At 38.8% G+C, this 13,349-nt stretch overlaps 1 protein-coding gene and 1 long non-coding RNA gene across 2 annotated transcripts; both read left to right on the forward strand.

Moving 5' to 3' along the window:
- Nucleotides 1-1,057: 1,057 nt before the first annotated feature.
- LOC109469488 (myeloid differentiation primary response protein MyD88-like) lies at nucleotides 1,058-6,460 on the forward strand. Its single transcript, XM_019768010.1, has 6 exons — nucleotides 1,058-1,370; nucleotides 1,926-2,412; nucleotides 3,559-3,696; nucleotides 4,277-4,463; nucleotides 5,100-5,191; nucleotides 5,381-6,460. The coding sequence occupies exons 2-6, from the start codon at nucleotides 2,091-2,093 to the stop codon at nucleotides 5,536-5,538; spliced, it is 897 nt and encodes a 298-aa protein (XP_019623569.1). The 5' UTR covers nucleotides 1,058-1,370; nucleotides 1,926-2,090; the 3' UTR covers nucleotides 5,539-6,460.
- A 1,424-nt stretch (nucleotides 6,461-7,884) lies between these two features.
- On the forward strand, nucleotides 7,885-12,508 carry LOC109469469. Its single transcript, XR_002140194.1, has 3 exons — nucleotides 7,885-8,031; nucleotides 10,757-10,857; nucleotides 11,738-12,508. It is a non-coding gene; the product is annotated as an uncharacterized LOC109469469 (long non-coding RNA).
- The last annotated feature ends 841 nt before the right edge of the window (nucleotides 12,509-13,349 follow it).

Raw genomic sequence — 13,349 nt, forward strand, 5'->3', positions numbered from 1 at the left:
CCCTACAACGCGCTCAAAGGTCCACTTGTTGATCCACTTTTTATCTAAAGGTCCAAGATTTTACTTTACAAGATGGACTGATCAGTATCACCAGCGGGGCTGGAATCGTAGAAAAACTCCTCACTTTGTCATTGAATAGTTATCTCTGATTTTTCTTTAAAATCCTCTCAAAAATGCAGGAAGGTTCATTTTCCAAATTTTTGCACAGTACAGGTGTTGCTGCATACAGTGCAATGTGAACCAGTCATAATTGCCCTGAGGAAGATGACAGACAGTCTTCGAAATGTCAGCAGTATAAACCCCTCTGTTGTGTAAAAAGAGTCTCTTTATTCAGTGCCTTGTCAACCTGATGAAACTATTCACGGATGTATGAATGACTGGTAATAGCAACTGGTTACTTAGAGCCATAAGATAATGCCATAAGGTAATGTTTTGTTATGATCAAGTGTTGTATAGCAAAAGAAGTCGAATTTTTGTCACATTTTCATATCAAATCTGCTGGCTACAAAGAATGTAATCCATAGAAGTGAGTATTAGTATGTGTGCCTTATTATATGTATTTATAATTTAGCTCAAATTTTAAGCTACCTGCTGCTATGTGAAATAACATTTTAATTGTAACTTTATAAATTGTAAATTAAATTATAAATTGAAAAATATTATGTACATGTATGCACTGTATATAGTGTAATGTTTCAAATAGGACTCTATGTTAGATATCTATGCACAATTTAAATTGCTCTATAATGATAAAGCCATATTCTGAGGTTTTTAGCTATAGCAAATAATTTAGTATAACAAATATTTTAGATATAACATAATTATTTTGCCCTGTGAATTACTGAGAAGAAAATGACATTTGAAATGTTGAACACAAATAAATGCATAATTTAACAGTTAATGTGAGATTGCCTCCTTATTGTGCTCAAAAGAAAAGGTCTTCCTTCCCCAGTCTTTACAAATACCGTGCCACTGAAGCACCGCAAAACTCCTTTGAGAATGAATGCAAAGGTTCACTATCAAAACCGAGGTCCGCCACAGAGGTGTCGCCAAAAAATATTCACCTGTAATCTCGCGAGAGTCTCTCACTTGGCGAGAGTTTAACACGGAAGTAACTAGAAACTTCCCAGTTCGGTTTTCCCCACAACTTTTACACCCACACGCCTCACTGTGCATCAATACCAACGTAAACCCCCAGAATTACTTGACAATCGAAGTAGTCGTAGTTTTCGACGAAGTTTCCAGGGAAGAAATGTGACTGTCGAAAGCTATCAAGTCGTTTAGGGCGACAACCAGGCGGTAAGACGGCCGGGGCACTCCTGTGGTCTGTGCACGTAGGTCGAAGATCCGGTGTGATCGTGAGAAAAACGGTGAGTTTTAGCAAGGAGGTTATAGTGGATTTTTGGGGGGCGATTCCTGTTACTTGTTATCACAACTCACTGTCCGTGTATATGTGTATGTCTCTCTCTCTCTCTCTCTCTCTCTCTCTCTCTCTGTGTGTGTGTGTGTGTGTGTGTGTGTGCCTGTGTGTGTGTGTCTTTCTGTGTGTGTGTCTGTGTGTGTGTCTTTCTGTGTGTGTGACTTTCTGTGTGTGTGACTGCCATGCGTGTGTGGTTGCATGTGTGTGTGTGTGACTGTGCATAACTGTGTAACTGTGTGTATGCAAATGTGTTTGAGACTGTGTGACTCCGTGTGTGTGTGATTGTGTGTGTGTGACTGTGTGTGTGATTGTGTGTGTGTGTGGATGTGTGTGTGACTGTGTGTGTGTGTGTGTGTGTGTGTGACTACATGTGTGTGTGTGTCTATGTGTGCATGCTTGTGTATGTGTGTGTACATGTGTGCATGCTTGTGTGTGTGTGACTGCGTACACGTGACTGGCTAGACTTGGTCAAAAAATGTAATCTTTTTTACGTCTTTCCATATAGGATAAATCCGACAATGATGACATTCCACTGTGACATGACGTACAGCATCATCAGTTGACCCAAAATTCAACTTGTTAGAAAGTTTGCCTGCCAAGGACGTCAACGTAATACTCTTGCAACACCCCAGTCGCTAAATAATCTGATTGGGTGGAAACCCTCGTTACCATGGCAACAAACGCGCCAACACAGGACACTGACGGGGAAAACTACGACAGCATCCCGGCGCGATACCTCGGAGTACAGACGCGTAAAAAACTGGCGTTGTGGCTGAACCCCCCTCGTGTGGGGGGCACGAACTGGGAAGACCTGGCAGACGAAATGGGTTTCGAGTACATCGAAATCGAGAACTTTAAGCTTAACAACAGTCCGATGTACGAGGTCTTACACATCTGGTCGCTGAAGGAAAACGCAACCATAGGACAACTCATACAGATGCTGAAGCATATAGAGAGGTTTGATGTTCTAGATGAAATACAGTCTTCACTAGGTAAGTACTGTAAAATTACATTGAAAATTTTAGGTACTAAAGTTCAGAAGTTTGTATCTTTAGGTTCATGGTTGAAACAGTGATACACAATCCAGACATACCAATACTTACTAACCTAAGCACCAGTGCACACATGATATATTATGAATTCACAAGACACTTCACACAACTGGTTGCATCCATCAGCATACATGTACTTGTAAAGTTTGCAGATTACCCGGTTATTTTTAGAAAATGTTGTGTTTCCTGTTTCCCGACTGACCCTAGAAATAACTGCCTGGATCTAGACTTTGTTGTGTGTGAGGGGGGCGGCAAGGGTCCCTGCAAGGGACATAAATTTTTCAAGCTGATCAACCTTTTCTAGCTCCATGATCTGACACCTGAGTGATGTAACATTTTACAATTGGTTTTCCAACATTGACATTGAAAATATACTTTCCTCATGCAAGTTTTACTTTGTAAAACTGTATTGTTTTAATGGAATGACTTAAGAGATTGCCAAAGTCTAATATAAAAAAACTATATATTTATATTTGGCCCAGACATTTACTAGCAGCTTTAGAAATTAGATCTGTTCAAGATAGAAGGTTATTTAACTAAAGATACACAGAAACTTGGTATACTCTCGGGAGTATGTGTTCCTGTTTCTATGTTATCAGATCTACACAAAGACCAAATACAGAAGTGGAACTGATCCGGAACAAAAGATAGGGTATCAGATTCTGATGTATGTTAGATTTTTCGGTTGCAAGGATGAAGAAAAATGTGTTTTGTTTTATTATAATATCATTTTACCAAATATACGTTGACATTTGCCAAATGTTGTATGATTCATTCAGTCCATCTCCTTGATATTTGTTTTACTTAATATTTTATTACTCAACTCAAAACACAAGTTGCTAGTATAGTAACTAATTTGTCTACTCTAGTAATGTTCTACATACAAAATCATGCAGTTTCTTCTGTTTCGATATAGGTTATTGGCACACCACAGATGATCCAACCAATAGTTTTCTCACCCCTTCTTGGTTTTCTATATTCTGTTCCTCTAAGTTTTTCATTCAGTGTCGTATGATACTTGTCTTAGGATTTCACTTAGTGTCAAACTTCCAAAGAAAGATTCGAAAATGTTTGATTGTTTCGCAGCAAAAGACATCAGTAAGTACAGAGAAAGATCGTCGTCACCAATGCCAGTCCAGGTGCCAGAAGTCAGTACTGGTAACTATCCCAATGTACCTACCACGTCTGAGCTACACGGTATTACACTACAGGATGATCCTTATGGTAAGTAATAAACTTAACAAATACATGTACATGTACTAGACAAATTAACAAACCTTGATTTATGATGCACTAAATCGAATTACATGTAAATTTACCTTTCCCATAGTTAGGTGAAGGCAAACATCACTAAACATAATTTATGAGAAATTCTAGAATAGCCCCTTTTCATAAGATAAGACTGTCACTGTGATATAATTCATGCAAAGAAGGATATTCTTTTCATAATCAATGAAGAACATTTATTATTCATCAACATTCGTCCAGGTTAACACCATATGGCGAAGGTATGATATCGTGGAAGTCTAGTTGAATATTGAATTGTTGTGAGTTACCTTATATAGTATTTAGCGCAAATACAACCTTATATGAAACGTTCTTCTAAAGTGCTATGCACAATACATTATGGGTTTCGTACAGGTGCAGTACATTCTGCCGACGTGCTGGTATTTACATGTACACATGTATGCTTGTATGCTTTTATGTTGATCTTTAACTTCATCATATGCATAATGAGACACGACATTGAGTTAATGTGGCGTTAAAGTCATATAATCTCTTTCCATCCCCCCTCCCCCACTAGGTGTTGACAAGGAGCTATTCGACGCGTACGTGTGTTACTGTAAGGAGGACCGAGACTTTGTGATCCAGATGGTGGAGAAACTGGAGAGCTCAGAGTTTGGACGTCGTCTGAAGCTGTGCATCGACGACCGTGACCTTCTGCCAGGCACAGCATACCTCACGGTCACAGCAGAGCTCATCGAGAACAGGTGAACTAGTCCTCGTTTTCATGACTAGGGCTGCGTTCCTAAAAGTAACATCAGGTACATGCAGGTACGGGTACCGGTACAGAGGTATAGGTAACATATCTTGCTTCTAAACCCTGGTAGTGCAGTGCTCGCTACAAAATTTTGCAGTTAAGATGCCACATTTCTATCGGGAAATGTTCACTGAAAAGTCTGTTCCAAATTTAGTGTATGCCCTGTGTTTAATTACGGACTTACAAGTCCGGACCTGAACCTAAACCTCTGGACCTGAATCCTGACCTGGACCTGAACGCGGGTTTAGGTACGTAGCACAACTCATGCCATTCAACATACAACTGGAGAGACATGACTACCGCAAACATACATAAGTCTCTGATAATTTTGGATGATTGATTGATACTGTAAATCACTTTTTGTTTGCGGTAGGAAAAGGTCGCAGTCTAAGAACTTGTTATGTTCACAGTGGGGACAGGTGCAAAGAAAAGAAAGTCGGCAAATTATTTGTTCACGGTAATGATACGTTTGCGGTACAGAAGGGACAATGAAAATTGTGAATATATTTTTAAAGTACTGCGAGAAGTTTGTGTAAGTATGATTACATCTCACACTCACTCCTCCCTCCCATGCCCCCCTCCCCAGATGTAAGCGTATGGTGGTGGTCCTATCACCTGAGTTTCTGGACAGCCCTGAGTGTGACTTCCAGACTAAATATGCCATGAGTCTGTCTCCAGGTACGTCAACAACATCTCAAGACACGTCAAAGTTATTTCCTTGCTTCTCAGACATCTTAAAGTAATAATTTAGTTATTAATAAGACACTCCATATTGTAAATTTTGGTGTTGTTTTTGGTTTCTCAATCTGTAAAAAAAATTTTGCCATGATAATTTCCTGAACATCTTTTTTTTCATTCCAACCACAGGAGCAAAGAAGCAGCGACTGATTCCAGTGATGTACAAACAAATCGAAGTTCCGCAGTTGTTACGTTTTGTCACCGTCATCGACTATGTTAAGGACGAACTTAAAACCTGGTTCTGGCATCGACTAGCGAAGGCCTTGTCTCGACCCATAAAACATTGAATGTTGTAAAACTGTTTTTCTATCTACCAATGCAAAGAATTTATGTAGATTTTTGACCAACATTTGGTCTTGGACCCAGTTTACACACAAGCAAAACCTGTATAAAAATTGTGTATGTATGCGAGCGTACAAAAATTGTGTACATTGAATTTTTTCTGCATGTAAATTGGTTTCCTTAGACATACACAAAGAATGTACATTCAGATAGTATGCCAGGCCTCGAGGTAACAAAGAATCTGAACATACAATCTCTTGACATATGTCAAAGATGCACAAAAAATTGATTTGTGCAACTTTCGTATGCTCACGTGAGTACACAGTTTTTGTACATCAGGTTTTAGCCCACGTATGTAAATGGTTTTTACAATGGTCTACTATGTATTCAGGCTCCCTGATTTGTGCTCGGGGCAGTCTCCAGCTTGCTGACTTGTGACCAGGGCAGTCTCCAGCATCTGTGTTTCTGTCATTGGACAGAATTTGACCACTCAGGACAAACATTTAACATTGGAGCCATTCCGTCGCACTTGACAGAAAAAAATTGAATCTTTATTCATTTTCATCAACTCCTCAGCAGTGCTACAAAGTATCCACATAATTAAGAGGAAGCTATTTTAGATTTGGCACCCGAAATTTGGATTGGAAGAAACAATCCAAACTTTTGAATTTATAACACAGGTTACTTGTATTGGGGTCAAGCAAAAGGTTAACTACAAACTGTACAAATCCACTCTGTAGGTGTATAATATTAGCATTTCTATGCAACTTGGGACTTGCGAAGAGTAGGGGTGACCTAGTGTGCTTGGCTATAAAATATAAGCTACTAGAAAAAACATTATGCTTCACCTTAGGCCACACCAATTTAATTTGTTTAGATTCGCCTCTTCATTTTTTTCTGATCTGCAAAAAAAAAAAAACATTTCAGCCTCTGAATCAGGTCCAAAATGCTCATATTTTGGCCACAACAGTTGAAGGAAGTCCCTTGTCTTCAAGTTGTTACAGTTTTTCCATCTATCATTGCAGTGGTTTGATTTAAAGTATGAAATACATTGTTTGAATTACAAACTAGCCTTGTACAATGTATGTTGACTTCATGGCTCCTATCATAGCATTTGGGTCTATCATAGGATGCCTAGGTCTGTTTTTATTTTTTTTCACCCTGTCGCTTCAATTTTTCGCTTCATTTTTTTTTCTGAAAAAATCCAAGAACCAACAAATTAAATTGGTATGGCCTTAGCACCGTGTCAATTTGCCACCTGCAATAAGTCATGTAAAGTGACTCATAGGTAAAAGGTTGATATTGGATGTTGATCATCACATTTGTAGTATACATAATTGTAGTCATAACTTTATTGCCCAATTGTATAATTATGATGTACTTGGTGGATATATGATATTTTTCTAAATTCCAACTGCAGATAAAACAGGAACAGTTGTACATGTAGGGAACTATCAGTTGTGTGTTATTAATGTACTTATCTTATTAATGTGGCACACATAAATACTTAAGATTAATTTCTTGTAAACAATAACTCTCATATCATGATTTTTTTACTTTTTGACTATGGTTCATTGTAGCAAATTGTGGAAACTTAAAATTGAATGAAAAGGTGATAAAACGTAACAAATGTGTGGTATGGGTTATATGAAAGCTACTTTAACCATGCAGTATCATTCCACAATTTGTGTTCAATTACCGACAGAGTTTGCTACATGTACTGTATATGATGAAACTTTGGAAAAATGCTATATAGATTTGAAATTATATAAGGTAGGACGTTAAGGTGTTTTATGGCTTATTTTCAAAGATGAAAATGTGGTTTTGGGAAAAATACATTTTGAGATGTAGAAGACAATACAGTTGTCATTTCTTTAACTTTAAGGCTTGGATTGATGTGTCAATATGATATCGGGATTCGCGACATTATCGTGAGGCCATCGTAGGCTTCCCGGTATCTCTACGGCGCTGTGGGCAGTGTCCACCTGCCCAGGTCCTTTGGTGCACACGCCGTTTTCTTACGGAGTCGGTTTCTATTATACAGAACTGTATTATGCAATGTTACAGGATAACAGTGCAGCAGTACCAGAGCCCCCTAGCGGAAGCCACTGGAATGTCAAAAAGGCCAGACTTCCCTTTTCAAGCATTCTGAACCAGGAAACACGTAGAAAATATCTTCAACGCGGAAAAAAAATTCTGAAAGCGAGGACATGTTTCTTTTACCTTCTTCTTTTACCTGAGAAATGTTAAAAGGAAGTGACGTAAAAGAGGTGTGTGGTGAGGGTAGTACCTGATGGAATGTCAGGGTAGACGGCGTCCGCTTCCGGTTCAAGGCTTCCTGTGTAGGTAAACAAAAGGCTGCAGTACCGGTAGACAGTGTCATGTCAGGTACATGTACTAGACACGACTCACGAACTGTGGTCTGCGCATAGTCGTGTTGGGAGTCGGGAATTACGACTTTTGGACAAAGAATCAGGACAAACATCTACGCAAGTAAGGTAAGCGCTTTCATGTAGTAAATGCTAACGTTTTCATGTAGTAAATGCTAACACGACGAACAAGTGTATAGGGCTTTAGTGGAATGTTGGTGGAAGAATTCAAACGTTTGGTTGGCCTATATACATGTAGTACGTCAACGTCTTTTGGTAAGTACGACGAATTTGTAGTAAAGGCAGGGATTTGGATTTTACCCCCCCCCCCTCTTCATTACACAAAAAACTATTTTGACTTTATTATTTCAACATGAACATATTGTCTGCCCCAGTACCATTTAAACCTTAAAACTATCCAATCATGTCAGCATTAATAAAGCTACAATATTTTCTTTTTCAAGTCATGTACAGCTACAGTCCGTCCAATATTAAGGCTCAAGTCTATTATAAATATAACCAGAAATTGAGTCGTTTTTGGATACTCGTATATACCGTGTATGTCCATTTCAGAATGCCAAAATGCATTGATATCACACATTTATTCGAACGCCGCGGTGACGCAAGTATGATATTAAAGGCACCCAATGCAATTTATGGACGCTTTAACCAGCCTGCTACGATACCAAACAAGCATTGGTATACGCGTTTTCCGTCAGTGATATCGTATCGATTGCTTTATTAATATGGGATTGATTCTATTTTCTGCAGTTAAAAAGGACCAGAAAATGCAGTTTTACTGCCATGAAATCAATTTTGGATACCTTTAAAATTGCCAAACTGGCCACCGATGTTTCACAAAATGTTGAAATGGTGACTGTTACAAAATGTTGTAATGGTAACTGATACAAAATGTTGTAATGGTAACTGATACAAAATGTTGAAATGGTGATCGCTGTTCCGTATAATCTTTGTGGAAGTGACGTATACGTAGATATCTACAGATAGCTATCGCGTGGTCATTTCCTTATATGGTATGTCCCTCTTTAGAGCCAAAGTTTATATGTCAACAGACCAATTGTTATCACAAGAATTTTGGGTCATGAAATATTCATAGCTTGTCCTTTTATCTGTCATGTACCCCCTTTATATCAATCCATCACGTTCTCACGCAATGTGGTTACGCCTCTTATAATAACATAAGGCCACAGCAAGTCATTTTTATGGATAACATCATCGCGCATTAATTTTCGCCTGATTTTGAAAAAAAAAAACACAAGAAATTTTGTTGCCCTCTGACTAGTGGTCAACATGCCGAAAATGGGTCAAGATGTCTGTTGGCAGTGTATATGTGAATCAAAACCATTTGTACAATGATTGGATTGAAAACTTTTATTTTCCACATAGTCTAGTTGTTTCAGTGACAAATGGATGTTGTAATAGTTGGCAGTAATGTTAGACAGATTTCCTCGTCCAGAATATTTTCTTTTGCATCCCTGAAATTTTTGCATGGGATGCCTTTCAAATATGTGTGTGACGATTGTATACGCGGAGGCTATTTAAACCCATAGAATGCCTTTTAAAAATCTCTTTCTAATGTTTAGGTCACAACAAAAGTGTCATATTTTTCATTTGACTTCAGATGCGCTTTGTTATTTTCATAAGCGGATATGTTGTTTAATAAAAACACGAAATCATGTCATTTTTGTTTGGGGTCCTTGGCTCAAAGGATTGCGAAATTGTATCGTAAACAGGATATCCAGAGCTATACCATTAAAGCCCGTGTAGGGGTTAAGACTGCCCAGTTTTATAACACCCTTCTATTCTAATAGTTTACTTTCACATTGCCTTTTTTCGCTTCTGAGTTCATTTATTTGGCAAATTGATATGATACTAGTGTACTGCAAGAAATTATTAGATTTCTGGCACTCAGTGCCACCCCTTTATATGTTGGATTGTATAACCGAACGTCATTCTGCGTTTGAAAACAGACACGCCCATGTTATGTTGACCTTCAAAAACACACTGATCTTAAAAACTACTCTAACCGTCAAAATATCGTTTAAACGGATTATCAAACTCGCTTCACTGATTATCCGTTGACATTATCGTAACATAATTGTACCGGATATCGCCGGTTCTTTTTCAGAAGCCTCCACTATACATGAGGGATCACTACTCAAAGGTGAGGTTGACAATATAATTTATCGCTTGACATTTTGTTGATGCTCTTTTCAGTGCCGCCTATAATTGTATAGTTCAGTACAGGGACGGAGGTTACGTATAGAGTTGTATCAGACCTACACCTAGAAGCTAGTAGCCTCTACTAGGCTTTCCAATTTGCCAAAAATAATTGGCTAAATACACTGAATAGTATGCATAGGAATTAACCGGCTAGAGGGTACAGTTTGTTACCTACTAGTACTATTTTAGCAACCTAGGTAGACTGGTGGAGGCTAAGACTATGATCTAGTAGAGGTGACAAAATATCCACAAACTACAATACTGATATTGCAATGTACTTTTCCACATATAACAGAACCATTGACAAGTACGTAGCGACAGGGCATTCGGCTCGGAACCAAGCGGTCCCGAGTTCGAATCCTGCCATGCCACCGATCTTGTGCCCGGGCAAAGGCACTTAACACGAATTTCCTTGCTTTTACTCAGGTGAAAATGAGTATGTCTGTTGTCCGTTCATGTGTTTGTCTGCGTTAGTGGCGGCACAAAAATAAGTTTAAAAACTTGAGTGTGCCGTCACCATGTCTTGTAATAAAATGTTGGAATTAAAAAAAGTAGGTCTGAATTATTCGAATAGCGCTTATATGTGAGATTTATACATCGTTCTTTGCAGGTGTGTTATTTTGAGTGACATAGTCGTCCTTCAAACAGTACACCTCTTGTATACATCCGGAAGCAAGCGTCAGTATGAACATGACATCAAATACAACACTGGTATGTACTACACGACTTTTTAGTCCACTCCTTGGACACTTGAATATTCCATGTTCATAATTGACAAAATTTTTGACCTTCCTATCTATTATTCCAGTTATGAAATGTTTAGTTTCCGAAATTCATCATATGTAACATGGCACTACATATTGTCGTGCACGAGAGGTTGTGCGTCTTCTTTCTAAACTTTCGCATTTATGAAGCTCTAGAGTAATTTAATTTCCAAGCAGATCTTTTGGTGGCTACAAGACCAAGTCAAATTTACAGGATAGTATCCATTTGCCACTCGTTTCCATGGCATAAGAAACGATATCATTCCAAAAAAGAAAGCTCGATAGAAATGCCTAAAACAACAACCTCCAGTCATTTAAAACAAGAGTACACTGGCATCTTCTTTCCACCATCAGGACTTCTACATGTAACTAGAACCTTGCAGTTGCTGTAAACCAATGATTTGATTAGCCAGGAGTGTTATTGGAATGTAACAACCCAGGCTATTGTTTACGTTAGCTCATTATAGAACAAAATAAGCCGAAGAAGCTTACTAAACCTCCGCTTTTAGAGTAGCTAGAAGTGGAAGGCTCAAGGTCACTTTAACAAAGGTCACCCTAATGCAATTCTTCACCATTGACCGCAGTTCAAACACATGTTCACACGCGGTAAGTATGTGTGGGAAATCGTACAGAGAACATGCGTTGTGGAAGAGATGATATTTCACCTTTCGGCTCTGTCAGTGGGTTTTTGAAACTGCAGGCCATGCTGATTTGATTATATGGATGACATGAATTTTCGTTTGTTTTCCAAAAAGTTCATCTATTTGATAAGTGCTGTATGTATCCTTTTTTTCTTACCATATTGGTCTCTTATTAATATTTGACAGACATCAAACGCCACAGTTGGACTACAGACGACACCGTTGCCAATGCCAACGCCATCGACACCATCTACCACTGACATGGCGGGCGGTGTTGGACCGCTAGATGTCGCTGCCATACTGTGCGGCCTTTTCATCTTTCTCACCCTGTGTGTGGTGACGGTCCTGTCCATGAAAAGGAGGAAGAAAGAGGCCAAGAAGGCGCGTTTTCTGTCAGAATCACAGGCACAGATCAGGGAAGAGCCCACAGTACAAACTGTTGGTAGCACGGACACACTTACGAGCGTGTATACTGTTGAAGAGTAGTGTATAGTCATAAGAGCTAGGTTTGTAGCACGAAACTCCAAAACTATTATATAATATGCTATAATCCTTGACCAGGAATATTACGAAACAAAACGTTTACTTATTGTTATTAGTTTGCTAGGTCTGTACGAGGTTTACATACCACAATATTGAGTGAAAAACACACAGAGTCTTTAAATTTTATTACGTATGAAAAGACTGCAAATATTCAAGGCACATCATTTAGTACTTTTACGCAACATTTTTGTGACAAGTTCAAAAGGTACAGTGAAAATTTACTATACTTATATGTACATATGTAGTTATATTTGCAAGCGTATTTACAAGTCTAGCACACCATGTGGATACGTAGTATGATATCTTGAGAATATATTTCTGTAGGTACTAGTAGTACGTTGTAACTTGTACAAATCGATGTTTTCTTTATGTACAATGGATGTGACATAAACATAAACTTTAACTTTTGTACATTGACCTATCAATACTTATTCTTGTACAACATGTCGTTATGTCACAAAACATATCTTTGACGAATGAACGTTAAGTTCTCAGATAGCGAGGTTGAGCGAAATTGACGCTACTTCAAGATGAGTTAGGTTTAGACGTCATGACTTTACATGATCATCTCTCAATACTTTCAATTATCTTACACATATATACTATAGATGCTATTGTTCCCGCCACTGTTCTTGCTGGCCATAGGTTGACCAGGCGTTAGAATGACGTTGCAGGGTTCTCCTCTCTGTAAACAATATAGAAGTAAAAACACTTGACTCCCTTATCCAACCATAGAGATTTATCTACATGTAGTTTTGTACTTACAGAAATGAGCCTGGTTTGTGAATGACGCGCAAAAAGTATATCATACATTAAAGACCTTTGACCCAGTGTTGACATCACACTTCAAAGAAGCCACGTGACAAGCCTCACTGGGTCAGTGTACTGAGGAAGACCAGACTGACTGGTCGAAAGCTCTAGCAAAGAGAACTTCTTCGTGTTGGATCAAAAATTTAACTTTAAACTTTAAACAAACCAAAGATTCTTGATTTTTTCCCCTCACCTTTGTTGCAAGGGTATGCCGTCTTCAACAGAACGGTTCCGCGCAGTCTCGTCCCCATCTCCTTGGAAACCGAGATTCTCGTTCCCATCCATGGGCGCAGTCTTATTTTGTTGGTCTTCCCCTTGTCTTCCTTGGGTCCACAGACGGCTTCAAAAACGAGACCAAGACCAGGGACGACCAGGAGGAGAGACCCGCAGACGATCGCAATGATGTCCAACGTCCCAATCTTTCCCGTCACTACCGCCATATCCA

The sequence above is a fragment of the Branchiostoma belcheri genome, unplaced genomic scaffold (genome assembly GCF_001625305.1).
Source record: "Branchiostoma belcheri isolate BF01 breed outbred unplaced genomic scaffold, Haploidv18h27 scaffold204, whole genome shotgun sequence".
NCBI lineage: Eukaryota > Metazoa > Chordata > Leptocardii > Amphioxiformes > Branchiostomatidae > Branchiostoma > Branchiostoma belcheri.